Raw genomic sequence first — 19,516 nt, forward strand, 5'->3', positions numbered from 1 at the left:
CTGGACACTGGCCTTAGAAAAGAATGTATGCTAAGTTCTCGAAAACAATTGTAACAAAAACAAAAATTGGTTTAAGTGGGACGATCTAATTAAACTAAAGAGCTTCTGCACAGCAAAAGAAACTATCAACACAGTAAACAGACAACCTACAGAATGGGAGAAAATATTCACAAACTATGCATCCAACAAAGGTCTAATATCCAGAATCTATAAAGAATGTAAACAATTGAACAAGCACAAAACAACCCCATTAAAAAACAGGCAAGACATGAACAGGCACTTCTCAAAAGAAGATATACACGTGGCCAACAAACATATGAAGAAATACTCATCATCACTAATCAGCAGAGAAATGCAAATTAAAACCACAATGAGATATCATCTCCCACCAGTCAGAACAGTGATTAAAAAGTCAAAAAACAACAGGCTGGGTGCGGTGGCTCACGCCTGTAATCCCAGTACTTTGGGAGGCTGAGGTGGGCGGATCAGGAGGTCAAGAGATTGAGACCATCATGGCCAACATGGTGAAACCCCGTCTCTACTAAAAATACAAAAATTAGCCAGGTGTGGTGGCGCGTGCCTATAGTCCCAGCTACTCAGGAGGCCAAGGCAGGAGAATCACTTGAACCCAGGAGGGGGAGGTTGCAGTGAGCCAAGATCGCACCACTGCACTCCAGCCAGGCAACAGAGTGAGACTCCGTCTCAAAAAAAAGACAAAAAAAAAAAAAAAAAAAGTCAGAAAACAACAGATGCTGGTGAGGCTGCAGAGAAAAGGGAATGTTAATACACTGTTGGTGTGAATGTAAATTAGACCAGCCACTGTGGAAAGCAGTTTGGAGATTTCTCAAAGAACTCAGAACTACCACTTGACCCAGCAGTCCTGGGTCTCAAAGGAATGTAAATCGTTCTGTTATAAAGACACATGCACTCATATGTTCACTGCAGCACTATTCACAACAGTAAAGGCATAGAATCAACCTAGGTGCCCATGAATGGTGGACTGGATAAAGTAAATATGTACACATACACCATGGAATACTATGCAGCCATAAAAGAAACAAATCATGTCCTTTGCAGCAACATGGATGAAGCTAAAGGCCATTATGTTAAGTGACTTAACACAGGAACAGAAAACCAAATACCACATGTTCTTGCTTATAAGTAGGAGCTGAACACTGGGTATTCATGGACATAAAGATGGCAACAACAGTCACTGGGGGCTGCTAGAGGGAGGAGAGCAAGGGTTGAAAAACTATTAGGTATTATGTCCAGTATTTGGGTGATGGGATCAATCATACCCCAAGCCTCAGCATCATGCAATATACCCATGTAACAAACATGCACATTCTTAAGAATGCTGTGTTTCACAAATTGCACATTCTAAATTCAAATTGTTAGCAGATTTTGTGATAAGGGAAAGTATACATAGTTAACACCTTGATTCTTAAATTTAAGAGTAACTTAAGTAGTAAATAAAGGAGAAAGATGTAAAACTGAGCTTCAAGAGAATCAAGTAAATACTACTCATAAAATGGTTAAACACAAGTTTTTAAAAATTTTTTTATATTGTGGTAAACACACGTAACAAAATTTACTACTAGTCATTTTAAGTGTACAGTTCTGTGGCATTAAGCATATCCACGATGCTGCATAACCATCACTACCATTCTAAATTTCAGTTTTAAAAACAAACATCCAATACAGGAAAAGTGGCAACACATGTAGGTTGAATACTGTACCTTAGGATTAGGTCTTAGAAGTCCTTCTTAGTGTTTAAAGAATTTTAAAAATTTTATATATATATATTATGTATATATAATAGATATATCTATCATATATCTATTATATATGATAGATATGTCTATTATAGCTATTATCTATTATGTATCTATTATATCTATTATATATAATATTAATATAATATTATATATTATGTATATTAATATTATATATTATGTATATTATATAATATATATATAATTAAGTATATATAATATATTGTATCTATTATAGCTATTATCTATTATGTATCTATTATATCTATTATATATAATAGATATATTATATATAATATATATTATATCTATATATATATTATATATATATCTATTATATATTATATATAATAGATATAATAGATACATAATAGATAATAGCTATAATAGATACAATATATAATATATATACTTAATTTATATATATTATATATAATATACATAATATATAATATATATTATATAATAGTTAATATATATAATAGATTAATATATATCTATATATATATTTTATATATATATCTATTTGGTTTGCTGTACTTCTCCAAGACATACTGTTTAGAGATCTACAAGCCACATACACCCAGTGTAGTTAATCTTCCTATCTGAAAACTTGCTGGTGACTTCCATATAAAGCTTCCCTGGGCAAAACTTTACAAGTGCCCTCCTTCATTTGCTCCTTGAGGAATTTAAAATCTGGGGTTTTTTTTTTTTTTTTTTGAGACAGAGTTTCATTCTTGTCACCCAGGCTAGAGTGCAATGGAGCGATCTCAGCTCACTGCAACCTCTGCCTCCCAGATTCAAGCGATTCTCCTGCCTCAGCCTCCTCAGTAGCTGGGATTACAGGTGCCCGCCTCCACACTTGGCTTTTTTTTTTTTTTTTTTTTTTTTTTTGTATTTTTACTAGAGACGAGGTTTCATCATGTTGTCCAGGCTGATCTCGAACTCCTGACCTCAGGTGATCCACCTGCCTTGTCCTCCCAAAGTGCTGAGATTAAAGGAGTGAGCCACCATGCCTGGCCCTGTTTGTCTTCTTTACTAGATTCCTCTGGGGGTATGAACTGTGTCCAATTCATCTTCATAGAGCTCACCATTAGACTCTCACATCTTCCGGAATATATGTAAATATGACTTTCTACATTTTCTTGGTCCATAAATGTTTCTTAAATATTTGTGAGACCTCTTTTCCTATGATCATTTATTTGCTATGCCATAGTTTTGGGCAGATTATGTTTTTCCTCATATGTGGTCCTCTTAAATTAGTTCATCTGAAATCATTAATTACTGTACTGTTTTTACCCACTTACTGGTAGATTATTTTATATAGTAGTTACTAAATCAGTATGAAATGTTTTTGCCACTTGGTTATCTTCACTTTGACCTTTTATAAAGTACTAGCATACATTTTTATCTCTTTTTGTATATATGTCAGCGTGTGTCAGTCTTATCTGCAAAAGCATTTCAGCTTATTGGAGAGGATTTTAGATTGAGTACATGTATTTATTTTTTACTGACTCCTCCTCCTCACCTCCCTGATCCCTCTCTCCAGTTGTCTGCAACACATTCTACTGTGAAGTTTTTCTAAAACTTCCCAGGAGGAAATATTTTATCTGTAATCTGTATATCACCATAATTCCCTCACTAATTATAACATCAGCTTATTAGTGGTTTAGCAATCTGTCTTACTCTCACAGGCTCTTGGCTGCTTAAGGGCAGGGACCTCTCTGTCATTTGTATATATTTAGCACTTAAGGTACTGGCAAATAGTAGACATCAAAAAGTGCTTTTTCCTCACCTATCCTATTTTACAGAATTCCATTTGTAACTATAAGACCTCTCATTGTTCCTTGGAATGGACAGTCTAAGGCCCATATCTGGTATGATTTCCTCAGACATGAGGAGGAGGAAGTACTCATCTCAGAGAATAAAGGAGAGCTTGCAAATCTTGCCACTTGTTTGTAATTTAGGTTTAAGTATTCATTTGAAGCACTTAACATCCTAACCACCGAAACACATGATTAGGAACTCAAATTTGAGAAATACAACAAGACGGTAAGATGAGTCAGAAGGATACATCATTTTTGTGATTAGTGTTCCAACACTATTCTTTGTCACGTTTAAGCAAAGAAGATGAAAGAGATTCAAGCTTTTTCAGAGGACAACACAAACTTTATATTATTCCTATTCCTTATTGCCTAGGAACCTCAAGCAACTTCCACTAATAGGTTTCTCTTGCTCCACACTTCCAATAGATTTTCTTTCACTTCTGAAATAAAGCAGTATTGCTTGTAATTTTGTTACTGAGAAAATCAACAATACAAATGAAAGCATGTTAGTTAACAAAATTCAGTCACTAGCATTGTGTTCTATGGCAATCACTTAACTTCTCTGAAACTTAATTTATTGATCTGTAAAACAAGAAGATAGGGTTTTAAAAGGTATGTATTTCTATGAGCCTATAATTAGAAATTCTCCTGTGCTGTGTCAAAACTCCCATGGATTAAAAATAACTCTTTAATAATGATTCTAAATGTAATACACACCCATTAAAGAATATCTGTAAAATTATGTATAAAGGAAAAAACCCTCACAATTCTATTACTCATGGGCCTTATTGTCAGGATCCTAAAGCAGCTAAAAATATCAGTGACAGGTTTTTAAGATGTCAGAATGTAACTGGTCTGGATCTTATTTTTATTTCCAACAGCAGGGTCATTAATTTCTTTCCTCTCTCTTCTGCTGTATTTTTCTGCATACTATAAAAAAGTTCAATAACTGCCTAGAGAATGCATTAGGTACAGTTTTCCATCCACAATCCTCTTCTCCAGATCTATTTTATGAGATCTCCTGTATGATCTAAAACACTATCCACAGTTCTTCATTGCTTAAGCTCTAATGGATAAAGTTTGAACACTATAATTTCACATTTAAAAACACTTTAATTTGGCAAAATCTCATCGCAGCCTTCCTTTCCAGATTCACTGTTCTCCGTTCCAAATTGCTCTATAGGTAAACTGGCTGCCTGGAGGCTGTTCACTCTAATGTGTGAGTCAGTTAGAGGGATGGTCCACTCAGGCTGGGCCTTGGACACTTGTAGTCCTCATCGCCTATTGGTCACTTCATCTAGGGTGGCCAAGCGCCTATTATTCAGAGAGAATCTGGGCAAGAATGAAGATTTAAAATTCTAATGGTAGTGGTTCTAATTCCTGGTAATATGGAATAAGCACACTTCACTGTCTCTGCCAGTGAATGAAGCTCTAAAACATAATACATAGATCAGCAATTTGAGGACTGGAAAAGAAACAGCAGCAGGAAAATTGAGAAGAAGACCAGAATTCCTTATTTAACATTTACCTTGCTGATAATATTGTTATAAAAAATACATTTACAGTATTTCAATAAGTAGATGGGAAAATTGAATACAAACATAATCCCTTGAACTGTAAAAGTAAATACTTTCCCAAAAAAAAAAAAAATCGAACTTGGGCAAAAATAACTTAGTAAAGTGTTTTAAAGTAGATCAAGTAGACAAACAATCCTCTGCAGTATTTCAAAGTAGCAGAGCACACAGGTTTGGATTGAGATCTTGGTTCAAACCCTGGCTCTACCTCTTATTAGCTGTGTGACCTTGGATAAGTTACGTCAGCTCTGTGAACTTATTCCCTATTGCAAAATGGAGAAAATAATAGTACCAACTTCACAGGATACTGAGTGGACTAATTAGGTAATGAACGCAAACCATTAAGCATACTGCCGGCACCTATAAAATGTTCAGTAAAGTTAGCTATTAGTAGCAATAGTTTCCTCCGAATTCCAAAGGGCTTATCCTATGCCCTATTTACTCACCTACTAATCTTTATTGGACATACCGATACAAAAAGAAATCGGTATATTCCTTTGCTTCCAAGAATGAACGACCTACAGTTTAAAATGCAATATACCACTAAAAAGAAAAGTTTTAGTTAAATGCGCCCTCTAGTGGTATGTTTTGTGTAAGTACCTTGCATCTACCAAAGATAAAACCTCTTCATGAAATGTCACTACCCTGAAGCCAGGTGGTTGAGATCATTACAGTATGGGCAGCACTACCACACATCTTTTAGGAAATTCCCTATCTTCAAGAGCTGGAAGGTGCTGTTGTTTGTTTGTTGTCTTTTAAAACTTTCTCCACCATATGAACTACGGTATTTGTGATATGTACCATGCCAAATCTCAACATTCCTACAAGCACTGACTTTAAAATCCCTTCTCTTAAAGAAAACTGGGCCACTTTCTAGTTTGCTTTAAACAAACATCGCAAAGTACTTATTCTTCATTTACTTAACAAATACGAGGGCCAGGCGCGGTGGCTCACGCCTGTAATCCCAGCACTTCGGAGGGACGAGGCGGGCGGATCGCCTACATCAGGAGTTTGAGACCAACCTGGCCAACATGGCGATATCCCGTCTCTACTAAAAATACAAAATCTAGCCGGGCGCGGTGGCGGGCGCCTGTAATCTCGGCTACTTGGGCGGCTGAGGCAGAAGAATCGCTTGAACCCAGGAGGCAGAGGTTGCAGTGAGCCGAGATCGCGCCATTGCACTCCAGCCTGGGCGACAAGAGCCAAACTCCTTCTCAAAAAACAAAACAAAACAAAAAAACAAATACGAAGTGAGCACCAAGGATGTACCAGGCAATGAGGATACAATAAATTTACACAATTATTGTGTAATTACAGATGTGAACCGTGTCATAAGAAAGTATAGACTGCCATGAGCACACAGTAGGGGATTGGTCGAGTATGGGGGTAGGGGGCTGGAAGGCTTTCTTGAGAATAAAATACTTAAAGCCTTGAAGGGTGAGTAGAAAGTAACTGCAAGAAGAAAAGGAGTACCATACAAAGAGAATAGCAAACGTAAAGGCCTGGAGATGGCAAGGTACACAAGGCATTTGAGAAATTGAAAAAATGATCCTATGCACGGAGCTCAAAGGAGAGACTGAGCAAGACGAGGCTAGGGAAGTAGGCAGGGACTTCATAAGGAGTTCGAATTTCATCCTAAAAACAGTGGGAAGCGATGGGAGAGTTTAAAGCAGTACAGCAGTACTGCTTTAAATGTAATGATTTACATTTTCAAAAGTTCCGTTCCTACGGCACGGAAAATGGATTTCAGGGAGTTGGGGCAGAATGAATCCCCAGACCAGCTGTAGAACTACAGGTACAATATGGGACAAGGGAGGAGGTGCCAACAGAGATAAAAAGAAGTGGACAAATATTCAAAAGGTTGAATGGATTGAGCAAACTGTTGAGAGTAGTGGTCCTGGTAAATTGCATTTTTTCACTAGGCACACCTGGTGGTGGTATCCATTTGCAAGAAGCTAGAGAAAATGAGCCGTTTGGAAATTCAGGGTTTTCCTCTTAAAAAGAGAACTTGTTTGGCTACAAAGGGTAACATTTTAATTGAATGCTCAACGAGCACTGAAGGGGGGACATGAGGCACTGCCTCTCACCCAAGAGAGCCCCCAAATGTCCTTTTCAGACTTTTATCACAGTGACCCACTCCCACCGCGCCTTTACCTTGCCTCTGCCTGGAATGTCCTTAACTCCCTCCTGCCGCCAATTTCACCAGATTTTTGATTTCTTATCCAGTCTCACGGGAAGCCTTTCCGGCATCTCCCACTCTACCGATCATCCCGTCTGTCTCGCCCACTACACTGTGAGTTCAGACAGCACGGATTGAACTCTTCATCTTTTTGTGTCGGCGTCCTGCACAGCGCCAACCCATCACTAAGCGCGCCACAAACTCAGCCCAGTCTTAACGCCCACGAGTCGCTCCTAAAGACCGTCTGTGACGCGGGAAGTGACGCGCTCTCGGATACTATGTGCTTCCGGTCTCCAGTACCGCAGGAGGGCGGTCTGCCCTGGCTCGCTAACTCGGCTGCTCTGGGGGATTCGTGCGCGGTAAGAAGCTGCGCGGCAGCGCGGTGAGGTGAGGTTCTCAGCCACGAAAGCTGCAGGGTCTCGTCGTTCGTTCCCTCTGGCCTGGCGGAACTTGTGTGGGAAGCTGGGAGGACAGAAGGCCTAGCCGCTGGGTCCCTGAGCTGGCTGGAGCGCGGGCTGTCTAGGGGCGGCGGCCTCAGCAGTTGGGCTCCGGCTGCTGGGGGCTGCGCGTCCAGCCGCCCTGGAATCCGCATGTGGGTCGGCCGCCCGGCTCTCCCACTTCACCCTCTTGATAACCCAGAGCCTCCCCCTTCCCACGTACGTAAGGGAAGGATAATCTTCGTTTTGAACAGCTTCGGTCCCCACTATGACAGTCGCATAAACTTCAGCGAAGAGTGCGCTCGTAAAGTGGCATGGAGCCTCTCACACCAATTCACTGGGTCCACCCTTCAGCTTCTGTGGAAGGGATCTTTCTGTTACTAGGAGCTGAGACTCAGGGGGTTGCGAGGGATGCTGGTCTTAAAGGGTGATAACTTAGGCCGGGCGCGGTGGCCCACGCCTGTAATTCCAGCACTTTGGGAGGTCGAGGCGGGCAGATCTCCTGAGCTCAGGAGTTCGAGACCACACTGGGCAACATGGTGAAACCCCTTCTCTACTAAAATACAAAAAACTAGCTGGGCGTGGTGGCACGCGCCTGTAATCCCAGCTATTTGGGAGGCTGAGACACGAGAATCGCTTGAGCCCCGGCGGCAGAGGTTGCAGTGAGCCGAGATCGCCCACTGCACTCCAGGTTGGGCTACAGAGTGAGACTCCGTCTCAACAACGACCACAACAGCAAAAAAGGTGGTGGCTTAATACAGCCATGCTTCCCTTAAGAACTGGTATACTTCTGAGAAATGGTTGGGCCGTTTCGTGGTTGTGGGAACATCATAGTGTACTTACACAAACCTACACACCTGGGCCGTATGGGATAGCCTGTTGCTCCTAGTCTACAGACCTGTACAGTATGACTACTGAATACTGTAGGCAGTTGTAAAAGGATGGTGTGTATCTAAGCACAGAAAAGATACTGTAAAAATACGGTGTAAAAGAAAGCATGGTACACCTGAATAGGGAGGGCACTTACGCATGGAGCTTGCAGGGCTGTCGGTAGCTATTGAGTGAGTCAGTGAGTGGTATGTGAGTGTGAAGGCCTACGATATTATTTAGGGTACTACTGTACACTACTGTAGACTTTATAAATGCGGTATGCTTAGTCTAAGTTTGTTTAAAAATGTTTAAGGTAATAACCTTAGCTTACTGTGCTTTTTTAACTTTATAAACTTTTAAATTAATTTTAACTTCTTGACCTTTTTCTTTTTTTTTTTTTTTTTTGAGACGGAGTCTATTCTGTCTCTTTCTCTCTTTTTTGAGACAGAGTTTTGCTCTTGTCACCCAGGCTGGAGTGCAGTGGCGCAATCTCAGCTCACTGCAACCTCCGCCTCCCGAGTTCAAGCGATTTTCCTGCCTCAGCCTCCCAGGTGGCGCGCGCCTGTAGCTGGGACTACAAGAGTGCGCCACCACGCCCAGCTAATTTTTGTATTTTTAGTAGAGATGGGGTTTCACCATGTTGGCCAGGATGGTCTCGATATCCTGACCTTGTGATCCGCCCGCCTTGGCCTCCCAAAGTGCTGGGATTACAGGCGTGAGCCACCATACCCGGCCCGCTCTTTTGTAATAACACTTAGCTTAAAACGATAATATGTTGTAGAGCTATACAAAAATATTTTCTTTATTCCCTTACATTATTCTATAGCTTTTTCCTGTTAAAATTTTTTTGTTATAAACTAAGACACACACATTATGCCTACACCGGGTCAGGATCATCAGTATCACTCTTTTCTTCCTCCACATCTTGTCCTACTGGAAGGTTTTCAGGGGCAGTAACATGAATGGAGCTGTCATCTGCTATGATAACTGCCTTTTTCTGGAATACTTATAATTATCTAGTATTATGTACAGTACATCATTGTAAGCGCAATGCTTGTATATGACTGGCATCCCAGGTTGTTTACACCAGCATTACCACAGACATGAGTAATGTGTTACACTACAAGTTATGAGGGCTACAAAGTCAATAGGAATTTTTCAGCTCCATTATAATCATCTGAGACCAGTATCATATGTGCAGTCGCTGTCGACCTAAATGTTATGTAGTATGTGACTAGCTGATGAATCTTTGATTATGGCTGAATGTTCTCATTCATTGCAGGAAAAAAATATCCTCCAAATTACTAGGTAGTATGTAAGTGACCAAAACTTTGTTCCATTTTATGTTGGAGCCAAATAATTAGTGTTAGGATAAATTACTTCTTTAAAGTATGTATGTGCTCTAAAATGAAAAGTATTTCTGAGTATTAAAGCATATGTATTGAGTATAAAAACAAGATACAGATTTTGGTGTGAAATATATCTTGATTCAAGTCATAATTTAAATAGAATTGAAGATGATGTGAAATCACTGGGCTGGAAGTAGCTTATACCTTGATTAGTAAGAGGAAGCCCGGGATCATCCTGTGATGGTAAACACTTTTATATGTTTTACTTATAACTCTGCCAGGAAATTTCAACAAACTTCATATTAAAGGACATGACTTCTGTATACTTAGTAATCTGCTATGCAAATTGTTACATTGAAATGGCAGACGAAGCAAGAAGATTGGGAGAAAGTAGCTGTGGGACTTGGAGATAGGAAAATAAACAGCCAGGAAAACTGCAGAATGTGGAAGGAATAATTGCATTCATTGTATTACTATCGGATTTATATTTTATGAAATAATTTGGTTTCTTAAGATAATTTTTCAATTTTAAGCACACCTTTTTTAACTGGTGTGGAAGCTTTTCTGGTAAGTGGTAGATTTATATTAGAAGCATGTCTGTGCAGCATATTATAGCATTAAATATGTATCTAGATATCTAACTGAAGTAAAAAGTGTTTTAATAATTAAAAGTTTAACATATGGGCATATGTGAGATATAGTGATATAGCATGTCTCTTTAGTTTTGTTGTTTTTGTTGTTGATGGCTAACCACCCATGCTTGTCTTAAAAATTGATAAGGTACCACTGATGAAATTATGACCAGGTGGGCCCGAGTTAGTACCACATATAACAAGAGACCCTTGCCTGCAACATCATGGGAGGACATGAAGAAGGGATCCTTTGAGGGAACAAGCCAAAACCTACCAAAGCGTAAACAACTTGAAGCCAATAGGCTATCCCTCAAAAATGATGCACCCCAAGCAAAACATAAAAAGAACAAAAAGAAAAAAGAGTACTTAAATGAAGATGTGAATGGATTCATGGAATACCTAAGACAGAATTCACAGATGGTTCACAATGGGCAAATTATAGCAACAGACGGTGAGGAAGTAAGGGAAGAAATTGCAGTTGCTTTAAAGAAAGACAGTCGACGGGAAGGAAGAAGATTAAAAAGACAAGCGGCAAAGAAAAATGCAATGGTGAGAGCATCACTTCTACCATGTTATTTACTTTATTTAGCTGGAAACTATTCTTATATTCACACACGTATACCTTAGCCAGCTCTGCTTACCGTTATGTCCCAGATTTATAGAGCATCGTTTTAAGGACTAGTACTTTTTTTAGCACATATATGCTAGGCACATGATGTACTGGTTAATTATTACAACAACACAGCAAAGGTGATGGCATATATTCCCATATTATGGATGGCAAACACTGAAGTGCAGACAGATTAAATAACGTGTGAAAGCCACTTAGCTAGTAGCAGAGGTGACATTCAAACCCAGCCTGACTTCAAAACCTATGTTATAGACCAGATGTGGTGGCCCATGCCCGTGATCCCAGCACTTTAGGAAGCTGAGGCGGGAGGATCACTTGAGCCCAGGAATTAAAGACCAGCCAGGGCCACGTAGGGAGACCCCATGTCTACCAAAAAAAAAAAAAAAAAAAAAAAAAAAAAAAAAAATTAGCCAGATGTGGTGGTACACACCTGTGATCCCAGCTACTACTGCCAGCTGAGGCAGGAGGATTGGGCCTGCGAGGTCGAGGCTACAGTGAACCATGTGATCAACCGCTGCATTTCAGTCTGGGTGACAAAACGAGAGTTTGTCCTCCAAAAAAACCAAAACCTATCCTCACCTTCCAATAGCCCCTTTTTCAAATTAGCATTGAGAAAATGTCAAAATTATGAAGAAGATGAAGTAGAACAGGTTAAATATGTGTGGGTCCCTATTACTTGGAAAGGATGTTCTTTATCTATGAAATACTGAAGCACAGGAAAGAGATACATAGGAGTCATACTAGTTAGAGCAGAGTAATAGCAGAATTAAAAGTCCTTGAGACTCCCTAGTCATTGCTTCCTCCCTCCCCCATATTACATTCAGAAGAATGCTAGGGGCAGCAGGTTTCTTTCTGTAATGCCTAGCCCTAGATTTTAAAGTATGCCAGGTAAAGGGGATGAAATACTTGGTATAATTATTTCCCTTCTCTAAGTGAGTTTCCCAAGCCTCCTAGCACACCACTTCATAAGAATGAGGACTTGTTGCAAGTTATTATACTTTTATTTTTTTATTAGTATTACTGTATGTAGAGCACTATTTGCACCAATGCAGGCTTGAAATGTTAACAGCCTCTATAAATGTGTCTTTTGGCTGTTTGCAAGATTAGTCTATGCATTGTTATATTTAAAGATAGTTATTTAGAGATAATACTGATGAAACATTCCTTATGGATAAATTTGGATAGAAAGGATAACATTTCTATTGATATCAGGATAGAGTTTTGTCTAAGTTAACGATTTTTAAATATTTTAAGTCATTTTAGTTTAGTTGACATAGGCAGTATGGTGAATCGCATACCATTTGAAAACATTTACTGTTATGACCACTTAAGAAAAGCATTATGTTTGTAATTAATTGGGGAAGGATATTGTTTTTTAAAAAGGGGAGTGCTATATAAATAGTATATGGCTTGTTATGACCTGTTGTTAATTTACTTCCTTGGTATTTTTTTAATACCTTATACTAAGCATCAGTCCTTAAATGCTAATAAACTGATTATGCTATAGAAATTTACAATCAGTGCTTCACAATCCCATCTACATTAAACTTAAGGACCATTCAAAAATGTTGTATTAGGTGATGATTAGGTTTTAAAAGGGAAGGCAGTGAACTAAGGCAGTAGTCTCAGCTTAGTAGAGACCACCTTGACTTCACCAAGAAGCCAAGACTTCCTATGGTGGTGATGCAGGTTTTAGCAGTAGCTTTTCCTGCATTTGTATAATAAATGCAGCTTCTTTTTTTTTGGACCAGCTCATTCTCAATGTACAAGTTACTGAAGAATTTAAAGGGACTCATTCTTTTTCAATATTTTATTAAGTAGGAACAAAAGGACAGAGTTGCAAAATTTTTTATTTTGCTGGTTGAATTTGCTTTTAAAAAAAAACTTGTGCTTATTTTGAAAAAACATAATTAAATGACTATTTATTATCCAAGAAATATATATATCTTCTTCCAATTTAAATGAAATAGTTTAAATATCTGCCATCTTTGATTATGGTTGATATTCTCATTTATTGCAGCAAAAAAATTCTTCAAATTTCTGTAAACAACTAATCATTGCTCAGTTTTATGTTGGAGCCAAATCATCTTGGAATAAATTATTCCTTTAAAATGTATTGTGCATATATTCTAAAAATGAAACCTATTTCTGAATATTAAAGAATGTGTATGGCTGGGTGTGGTGGCTCACGCCTGTAATCCCAGCACTTTAGGAGGCTGAGGTGGGTGGATCAGGAGATCAAGACCATCCTGGCCAAAATGATGAAACCCCATCTCTACTAAAAAATATCAAAATTAGCTGGGCGTGGTGGTGTGTGCTTGTAATCCCAGCTACTTGGGAGGCTGAGGCAGGAGAATCATTTGAACCTGGGAGACGGAGGTTGCAGTGAGCCGAGATCACGCCACTGCACTCCAGCCTGGTGACAGCAAGATTCCGTCTCAAAAAAAAAAAAAATTATTTAGGGTACAAAAACAAGGATATACTTTTTGCTATGAAATATATCTTATGGTTTGAATCATAATTTGAATGGAAACATCTGACCCAAATTCATTCAATTTTGTGAACTTTAAAAGAAATATTAATTTTTAAAAATTTTATGAGTATATTATACACATACAAATTTTGAGTGATAAATTTTATAGCCACTGTCCATTTCCTATAGAAAATGCCATTTTTCTACTGCAGACATTCCAGTTAATAAAATGAATAGTCCATATTTGCTCAATTCATTTAAGCAATTGCCTTCTACAAAGCCACATATATAACATTGTTCCTGAGATTGATGGATTTATTGGTTGAGGTTTTCAAAAGCAATGAAACCCTCTGATGGAAAGGACATCTCATTGTTTAGGAACATGTGAAACCTTTTTTCTACAAATATTGAGATTTCAGAAAAATAGTAAATAAGATGAGAAATGTTGTAAATATGTTTTTGATAACAAGAATTAATAAAGTCACTGGTATAGTTTTGCAGCGTGCCAACCCACATTTTGTTTTCCTAGGTGTGTTTCCATTGTAGAAAAGCTGGTCATGGAATTGCAGATTGCCCTGCCGCCCTTGAAAATCAAGACATGGGCACTGGGATATGTTACAGGTGTGGGTCCACAGAGCACGAAATAACCAAGTGTAAGGCTAAAGTAGACCCAGCTCTCGGTATGTGTTTCAGTTTTTTGTTTTGTTCATGGGGAAAGCCAATAAATAGCACCCTGGGTATTTTTTTTTAACACAATTTGTTACCAGTGTGCCACTTAGTATTTGGAAATCATATGAGATTAAATTTTAAGTTATGTAAAAATATTTTTTATTCAGAGTATTTTAAAATAATGTTAATTTCATGACTTGCCATATGTATTGTCAACTGAATAGGAACTGTTGATTTTTACAGGCGAATTTCCTTTTGCAAAATGTTTTGTTTGTGGAGAAATGGGGCACCTGTCTAGATCTTGTCCTGATAATCCCAAAGGACTCTATGCTGATGGTAAGTACTGTTACCCTCATATAGCAGAAATGGTGAGTCATCATGCAGTTGTGATTTAATTTACACTCAATCACAGTTCTTGAATAAATTGCAAAACCTTGAGAATTACATTATTTTTATCAAGTGCTATTATATGTACTGGGCTTTCTGTGCAGTTTGACTTCATATGTTAATAAAACAAATCAGAAAAAACTAAGGTGTGTATTTCCAACTGTGCTTGCTTCATTATTTGTGAGACTATGTCATACATTTCTACTTTTAGACATAACAGAAGCAGAGAAATTATATCTCAAGCTAATATGAGGTTTTTTAAATCGTATTATATATTCAACCTCAGCCAGCATACCATTTTGGTGGAGGGGTGGGTACACATGATTCAATATTGTAGTAATGTTAGCTTCTGAATTTTTTTTCTTAATTATTTATCTGGCATGGGATCATGTAGCTTTTTTCTCTTTAACTCGGGTAATTAAGGTTCACACAGTAAAGTCTATGCGGTCTAAAGCTTTAAGGAGGAGGTTGTTATCTGTTAATGTGATGGCTGGTGCCATCAGGCTCTAGACGTTTCTTGTGTCATGTCTGGGGTTTCCCTCCTGGAGAAGTCCAGTGAAAAAGCGTAGCTTTTGGAGTTGGTCAGACTTGGGTTATAGCGCCAGCACCACCACTCACTAGCTGGGGGGCTTTGGCCAGCTACCAAACTCTGATCTCTGTTTCCTCACCTATAGAGTGGAGATGATAAAACTATATTTTATTGATTCTAAGATGCACAGTTTTTCAATTTTAATCTCTCGGAAATCAGAATGTATCTTACCATTGGTGGGTCCCACATAATTGACAGCTGTTTTTCTTTCTGAGAGGTATGTGCAATAATGATACATCTTATAATCAGTGGTGTCTTAGAGTTGATGAATTATGGTATTTGCCTAAAGAGTTTTTATAAGGATTAAAATGTATTATTCAAGTGCTTCTCTTTCACTATGGCATATAAAGAGGCCAGGGCCTGGAAAATGCTCAGGTGCATTTCAGTTTTGAGCTCATAAAACTGGGTAGATAACATGACTAGTGAGCAAAAATGGCTTTCACTGGTCAACCAAAGTGACTAGATGTAAAAAAAAAAAAAAAAATTAATGCAGCAAGGAGAGTAGATCCCATAGATGTGAAAATTTGGCCAGATTTGCCTGTGTGTGCTTTGATTTTATACCTTGTAATCTTTTGTTTACAATAAGGGGCTTTCTGCGATTTGTTTTAATTTAGAACACTTTAGTAGCAATAGAAACACCAGATACATTTTTGTATGGTACATTTGATGTATATAGAATTAGTACTTTATTTTTAAGAGGTAAAGCATTATGTTAGGGGGAAAAGTAGGGTGGGTTTCCAAATTTGCATTTTTTATATTAAAAATAAAGTCAAGATTTGGGAAAAAAAAAAAAAAGAAAATTCAGCCAGATTTGTATCTGATTAGGTCATTTTTCTAAGTCACTTAACATTTCGAGCATGATCAAGATAATGCTTGACCATTAAGCAATAGTGTTTGATTATTAAGTGAAACACTTATTTTAGAAACCACATGTGTTGTAATTCACAATCCTGGAATGTTGTTTAAAGTAGGCAGGTGGGCATTTTTATAGGGTTAGGGTGCCTGGCCAATGGAAGGCACTGAAACAAAAATTAACTTTATTTCTTTCATAAATGCTTGCCCCCATCTGATCTGTACAGTAGAACAGTAGTTTCTAATCTGTTTTTGGGCCATTGACTGTTTGAGAATCTGACATGCTATTCAAGAAAGTGCATCTGCTTACATCTTTTGTTTACAGGTCCAAGGGCTCACAGACTCTTGACTGTCTAAGCATTGTTAAGATCCAGGCTTCTGTGCAATGGCTCTTGAACAAGTGCCTCCCATCATATCTCATTTCTTTTTCCTACTTCTCAAGGCCAGGTGCAAGAAGCAGTGGGTGGGTACAATTTAGTGCTCTGTGAGGTTAAAAGGAATGGAGAATGAATTAATAGGAATAGTGGCACCTCCCTATGATCCTACCTTTACAACTGACAGGGTTGTGAGGATCCAGTAAGATGTGAAAGTGCTTTGAGATGTTAAAAACCCCTTGCAAGTATGAGATGGTATTCAGTGGCTTTGCTTTTTCAACAGGTGGTGGTTGCAAACTTTGTGGCTCTGTGGAACATTTAAAGAAAGATTGCCCTGAAAGTCAGAATTCAGGTGAGATCTCTGGGCCTCTACTTAGAAGGAGTGAGATTAGTATTCCTCTGCGTTTTATTCTGTACTTGTTATTAATAACTCATTGGGATAATAAGATTTTAAGACAATCTGTTTTCCTACTGTAGCAATGACTTAATCTCTGTCAGCAATAGACACACATAGTATTGAGTAACTGAATAGTTGGGAGAAAAAAGTGACCAGTAAGCCTTAGGGGACCCTGACTTTATAAGACATCTGATTCATAAGCATTTATATTTGCTAACTAATGAATTTAATATAATAGAGCCAATTCTGTTACTTACAGAAAAATATGAATTCACTGAGAAAATAAAAAATATGAACTAACTTTCAATAGCCTTAATATTGAGTGTCCTCATGTACGCTTTGCTTTGTATGTACCTAAAAGATTCAGAGTTGATTGCAGAAACTACCAAAAATATTAAAAATGTGTTATCCACACAGAATCTGGCTATTTTCTTCCTGATGAAATACCAGCCTTATTCATCAAAAACTTCGGAGATGTTCACTATACCTATGGCAGACTTTTAAGGAAGTGGAGATCATTATTACATTAGTTTGCCTGGACTAGAATGCTAATCCTATGTGAAGGAAAGCAAGAGGACAGTAGGATAGCCCAGCAGTGCTTCTTATGGAAAGAGCATGTTTCTTTTTATTTCACGTAGTCACAACACTACATGAATAAGTCTGCTCATTCTTACTTCCTATCCCTAACATTTAAATTTGAAAACCAAGAGTTCTTATTTACAAGCTTGTCTAGAAGATAGTCTTTAGTACATTGTAGGCAGTGAGACTGAAATGATGAAGTGGAATTTGAATTCTCCCTCCTGGGAGGATTGCCACTTCCCAAATGACAAGACTGACAAGCAGATGTTGTATAATTTCACAGGTGGAATCTTGTGCATTTAAAACTGATGCTTCATAAGCCTTGCTGTTTACAGACTCTTGGAATTCATTGACTCTGTAATGATGAACTCTGGGAAAGAATGAAAGAGCTTTCTCATCAGTTCATGCATTGCAAAGTAGTTGCTGCATTTCCCTAATTGGGATGAGAAATTGCCTGTGGTACTCTGAAATCAAGGGTTATAATCAATTACAGAATTGCTCACTTTCCTTTAGTGATGGAGTCTTCCCTCCTTGTGATTATTCATGTCAAAATGAGTTCCTTTCCAAAACCAGTAACAATCTGAGTGGATGCATTTGATTACTGTTTTTCTCACATTCTGATTTTTCTATTCCTTTACAGAGCGAATGGTCACAGTTGGTCGCTGGGCAAAGGGAATGAGTGCAGACTATGAAGAAATTTTGGATGCGCCTAAACCACAAAAACCCAAAACAAAAATACCTAAAGTTGTTAATTTTTGATAACAACTAGCACTATCATTAGTTACCACCTCATTGTTACTTTCTAAACCAGGCCCACTTCACGAGTTAAGAGTTGAGCTCCCCTGTAGCCAGGACTATGCTGTAGATATCAGTATGACCTGGGTGTGGCCAAAAACAATTTCTTTATTCTGTCCATCAAATAGTACTTCTACCACTGTTTGGAGAAAATTGAAGAAAAGAATAAGATGATTAAATGGATTCTCTAAAAGAACATATTTTAAGAGACAGAACTTAGACATAACCAAGTAGTTGTATACCTGATTGTAACAATCATCTTTTATAAAAGCAAAATTATGCATAAATGTAAAACACCCCTAAACAAAGGGAACGAATGAATTTTTGGTTATATTGTTTTCTTGGCTCAAATTATCAATTTATTATTATAATAGAAATTTATAAGTTGCTAGAAAGTCTTTTTAAAATATGGAATAAAAATGTTTTCTATTGCTTGTTTTTCTGAATACTTGATTCTCGATTGAAATATCCATTGTTCGTTAATATCCATGTAACAATCCCTTTGGAAACGAGATTTTTTATGAATCCTAGATGAGAATAAACAGGGATTTGGTTTTTTAGTTTTGACATAAAGGATTACAAGTTACTAAAGTTAAAATTGAAATACCTCAATTTAACAGCAGCTCTTTTTTGCCCTTGATTTTCAAGAGAGAAATTCTAGCCAAAATTCAGTTTTCGTTACTTAACCAGAATGATGGCAGATAACAGATTGTATAATAAACTTAATAGCATTTTGTTCACATGTTTTAGATGAGTCAGAGTAAGATGGAAGTATCACCATAATAGAGTTAGAACACTAATCAGAGACCCATTAGCTTCTTTGTTTGATTTGATGAATTCATGCATACTTAATACATATATTTCACAAGGCTTAACACTACCATTGTACTGTATAATGGAATGACTCTAGTGGTTTTGTGTTTCATTTGAAATTTTACCTGATTGAATCCATTTGTAACTAAAGGAAGCAGCTGTGATTAGTTACTGATGCCTCAAAAGCAAAATATTTACCAAATAAGAAAAGAAACACTTTTCTCTGTTTTCATATCTGCACAACTCGACAGTTCTAGTCTTAATAGGAGCTGTTCTTTTATTTCAGTGTGAGAGGAAAACATGACAAAATACTGC

The 19,516-nt window shown here is 37.7% G+C and overlaps 2 protein-coding genes across 20 annotated transcripts in view; one reads left to right on the forward strand and one right to left on the reverse strand.

Annotated features, from left to right (window-relative positions):
- Positions 1 to 7,612, reverse strand: part of LOC134731740 (uncharacterized) — a 63,801-nt gene extending 56,189 nt beyond the window's left edge. For all 18 annotated transcript variants that reach the window (XR_010114275.1, XR_010114278.1, XR_010114277.1 and 15 more), the window contains exon 1: positions 7,330 to 7,612. The gene's annotated coding sequence lies outside the window, so the exon portion shown is untranslated. The remainder of the gene's footprint in view (positions 1 to 7,329) is intronic.
- ZCCHC9 (zinc finger CCHC-type containing 9) lies at positions 7,606 to 18,834 on the forward strand. Of its 2 annotated transcripts, none has more exons than XM_055298195.2 (6): positions 7,606 to 7,713; positions 10,791 to 11,191; positions 14,276 to 14,426; positions 14,659 to 14,751; positions 16,901 to 16,969; positions 18,234 to 18,834. In XM_055298195.2, exons 2-6 carry the CDS (start codon positions 10,808 to 10,810, stop codon positions 18,350 to 18,352), a joined length of 816 nt encoding a protein of 271 aa, XP_055154170.1. In that variant the 5' UTR covers positions 7,606 to 7,713; positions 10,791 to 10,807; the 3' UTR covers positions 18,353 to 18,834. The 2 variants fall into 2 exon arrangements, with proteins under 2 accessions (XP_055154170.1, XP_055154169.1); XM_055298194.2 differs by having other exon boundaries at positions 7,615 to 7,741.
- The last annotated feature ends 682 nt before the right edge of the window (positions 18,835 to 19,516 follow it).

This window comes from Symphalangus syndactylus, chromosome 11, assembly GCF_028878055.3.
Source record: "Symphalangus syndactylus isolate Jambi chromosome 11, NHGRI_mSymSyn1-v2.1_pri, whole genome shotgun sequence".
NCBI lineage: Eukaryota > Metazoa > Chordata > Mammalia > Primates > Hylobatidae > Symphalangus > Symphalangus syndactylus.